We start from the raw sequence: 4,048 nt of genomic DNA on the forward strand, positions 1-4,048 counted from the left end.
GCACTGTCCTCTACTGCAACGCACTGTCCTCTAACACCATGCACTGTCCTCTAATGCAACGCACTGTCCTCTAACACCATGCACTGTCCTCTAATGCAACGCACTGTCCTCTAACACCACGCACTGTCCTCTAATGCAACGCACTGTCCTCTAACACCACGCACTGTGCTCTAATGCAACGCACTGTCTAATGCAACGCACTGTCCTCTAATGCAACGCACTGTCCTCTAATGCAAAGCACTGTCCTCTAACGCAACGCACTGTACTCTAACACAACGCACTGTCCTCTAACAGCGCACTGCCCTCTAACTCAACGTACTGTCCTCTAACGCTACACACTGTCCTCTAGCGCAACGCACTGTCCTCTAACGCAGCGCACTGCCCTCTAATGCAACACACTGTCCTCTTAACGCAACACACTGCCCTCTAGCGCAACGCACTGTCCTCTAACGCAACACACTACCCTCTAACACACACTGCCTTGTAACACAATGCACTTCAATGGGAGCCCATGAATAACTCATGAAAACACAGGACGTAGGCATGAACAACATGTGAACAGAGACTTTATAGTATGCTATGATCGTGCGTTGTAGCGCACAGTAAATGCACAGGTGTAAATGGGCGCAACAGACACACGTTATTGTGCGCATAATAAATGTGCATTGGTGTACAATGTATAAATAGTTCATTGCATGCGTTGCAGTGTTTGCTTTATTTTTTAAAGGCCCGTTCCCGTCATAGTATGTGCACTGAAGGAACGGCATCCGTGCGCTTAGCATGTGTTATTGCGTGACGCAGCACATGCTATCTACACTGCTGCATTGTTCTGAATTGCACCCCAACGCACATCCCAGCGGTAACACAATACTGCGTTGCTGTGTCTTTATCCTTTCTCACCGCCCTGCGTTCGGGCTGCTCTGCGTGAACGTTGTTGTGAGATATACTGACGGCTGACAGTTTCCTTTCCCCAGCTGGAGGAGTTGGATGAAGCCGCCGCTGCCGCCTTCACCTTCTACACCAGGAATCCTCACCACGAGCAGATCCAGGACGACGTCCAACGTTACCAACGCATGAAAGGGGTTCAACAGCAGAGCCTCCGGGACTTGGAGGAGCCTCCTTACCGGGTAATATGTCACACAATACCCCATTGTACCTTAGGCAACGCATGCACACTGCGTCCGTCATGAAGGGTCAGTCTGCCCAAAATTGATGTCTTCTTTTTGGTAGATAATGAGGAATTAAAACAACTAATGGCTTCCTATGCCTCATGCGTTCCAGGCCTGCGTGCCATCTACAGCCGTTGTAAGTGAGGTTGCTTTTCATTCTCGCCCATTAAGGGACACAGGAAGCCTTAAACCTTCAGGTTATACAGCCACCTGCGGGAGGATTGGATACCGGCAAACAAGAAAACTAGGGATACTAGTATCCGTATTGGTGCCGATGCCGAGTATTTCGGCGAGTACTTATACTCACCCAAATGCTCCGATGCCTAGCCCGATACCTGAGCTTCCGGTAATAGAAAGCCATATCCATGCTCCCTCGTCACTTGTGACGAGGGAGCATGGAGCCGGCCAATCAGGAAGCCGGGCAGCGCGTCATTACACACACACACACACACCCCCCCCCGGCTTTCTGATTGCCCAGAAAGCTGGCTTCATGCTCCCTCTTCACCAGGTGACGGTGGAGCATGGAGCAAGCTTCCCAGCCAATCAGGAAGCCGGGTGCCGTGTGATGACGCGTTGCCCGGCTTCTTGATTGGCCGGCTTCTCAACCAATCAGGAAGCCGGGCAACGTGTCATTGCATGGTGCCCAGCTTCCTGATTGGACAGAAAGCTGGCTCCATGCTTCCTCGTCACCTGGTGACGAGGGAGCATGGAGACGGCTTCCCTGCTGATCGGGAAGCCGGGTGGCAAGTCTTTACACGCCGCCCGGCTTCCTTAATGGGGCCTCCGGTATTGGTATTCGGTATCTGCGAGTACCGAAAAAAAATATTGGTACTCGAAACCAAAAAAAACCCAGTATCGGTGCATCCCTACAGAGAACTCCGTTCCCGCCATTCAGTGTAGAGGAAGCATTTCTCTGCTGCTGATCCTGCATGGAAAAGAGCCAGGTTTAGCTATGATCTTTGGGTCCATTCCTTCTGCCCGCCCACAGTGAGCGCATTCACCTCCAGCTTTCGACCCACCCCAGCTACCAGCGGTAGGGTATGAGGTAGGGTTGCCACCTTTTCTTCCAGCGAAACCCGAACACTCTAGCGACCCATGGAAATGTTTTTAGGAGAATGAGTCGTGGTTTATTCATATGTAAATAGCTTCACCCATTTATATGTAAATATCACAGTCGAGACTATTTTCAGTGCGGGGCCAGTAGCCCCTATCTTAATTTTGGTTGCCCCTGTCTGCCTGACATCATGTGGTATACTGAGCTTTGGGTGACGGGAGGCCGCTAGTTTGTGTCCTCCCGTTAGCCTTAGGAGAACTATGGTGAAAAGCCCTGACCCCATAGTTCTCCTTTAAAGATGTGCATATTCTGCAATGGCCTTCGAGTAACTGCTATATGAAACATTCCTATCTGTCAAAGCTACCGTGTAAGTGTAAGTCACCCAGAATTTCCTGTTGTCCTATGGCTTATATGGTTATATATATGGCTTTGCTCTTTCTTCTTAGACGCTCTTCTCCGAGGCCATGGCTTTGCTTTCTGAGGGGAAACTGGCCTCCGCGGTATTGAAGCTGGAGGAGTCCCTGTCCGCCTGTATGTCCGCTTTGCGTGCTTGTCGTACCCTCTGTGAGGGAACCCGGGAAAGGGAGGACCAAACTCACCAAGAGATATCCGAGGTGATTGCAGGTACCTAACCATAGACTCGCAGCACCTGAGGTCACCGCCTCTCAGTTTGGCCATACCGTTTTGAGTGGCACGGTTAGCTGTCCAAGGCTGCGAACTGGCATTTCATCCAGATCCATTGGCCGTCTCTAAGGTTTACCACTCTTTGGTCAGCCGGGATCTGCCCAGCTGCGTGACTGACAGCTGGCTCTGTCTATCTAGAGGCAGAGCCAGCTGTACCCGCCCCCTCCCCTGTCTGTTCCGCCAGTCAGCGCTGGCGGATTGGGGAGGGGGGAATCCAGCCACTCCCCTGTCACGGCAGAGAGCCGTGACAGGATCGAGAGGTGAGCGAACGCCGGTATGTGTTCACTCACCTCCCGATCTACTGAGCCGACCTGCGACAGTCTCATTGTCACAGGTCGGATAGAACTATGAGGTGAGTGAAAAGCGCTCACCTCATAGTTCTCCTTTAAAACTATATTACGGGGGGACCCAGAAAAACTAAAACGGTTGTGTTAAGGCAAAACAGACTACATCATATATGTATTTTTTTTTTCTCATAGTAAAAAGTATGTGTGTTTGTAACAGTATATCTATATATCTATCTATATCGAGAAGGGAGAGATCGAGAGGAAGTGATCGAGAGAGGGAGATCCAGAGAAAGAAATCGAAAGGGAGAGAGAGATCGAGTGGGAGAGATAGAGAGAGAGCGATAGGGAGAGAGATCGAGAGGGAGAGAGAAATAGAGAGAGAGAGAGAGCAATTGAGAGAGAGAGAAAGATATCGTGAGGGAGAGAGAGAGATATCAAGAGGGAGCGATCAAGAGGGGGAGATCGAGAAGGAGAGATAGAGAGAGAGGGAGATCGAGAGAGGGATCGAGAAGGAGATGGAGAGATAGATCGAGAGAGAGAGATATCGAGAGGGAGAGAGCGATAGAGAGATTAAGAGATAGAGATCGAGAGGGAAGGATTGAGAGATCGAGAGAGAGAGAGATAAATGTCGAGAGGGAGAGAGAGAGATTGAGAAGGAGAGATCAAAAGAGAGAGAGATATTGAGAGAGAGAGAGAGAGAGCGAGATTGAGAGCGAGATAAATTGAGAGAAAGAGAGATAGAGAGAGAATGTTATACAGTATGTATGTGACTCTCTCTCTCTCTCTCTCTCTCTCTCTCTCTCTCTCTCTCTCTCTCTCTCTCTCTCTATCTATCTATCTATCTATCTCTCGAT

At 50.0% G+C, this 4,048-nt stretch overlaps 1 protein-coding gene across 1 annotated transcript in view; it reads left to right on the forward strand.

Annotated features, from left to right (window-relative positions):
- The window catches only part of P3H3 (prolyl 3-hydroxylase 3), a 27,981-nt gene that overhangs the window by 7,852 nt on the left and 16,081 nt on the right, over positions 1 to 4,048 (forward strand). Inside the window, exons 3-4 of the mRNA XM_018567360.1 lie at positions 975 to 1,127; positions 2,670 to 2,847. Coding sequence (XP_018422862.1) covers positions 975 to 1,127; positions 2,670 to 2,847 — 331 coding nt within the window. The remainder of the gene's footprint in view (positions 1 to 974; positions 1,128 to 2,669; positions 2,848 to 4,048) is intronic.

Source organism: Nanorana parkeri, unplaced genomic scaffold (assembly GCF_000935625.1).
Source record: "Nanorana parkeri isolate BGI_ZX_2015 unplaced genomic scaffold, ASM93562v1 scaffold1037, whole genome shotgun sequence".
Taxonomy (NCBI): domain Eukaryota; kingdom Metazoa; phylum Chordata; class Amphibia; order Anura; family Dicroglossidae; genus Nanorana; species Nanorana parkeri.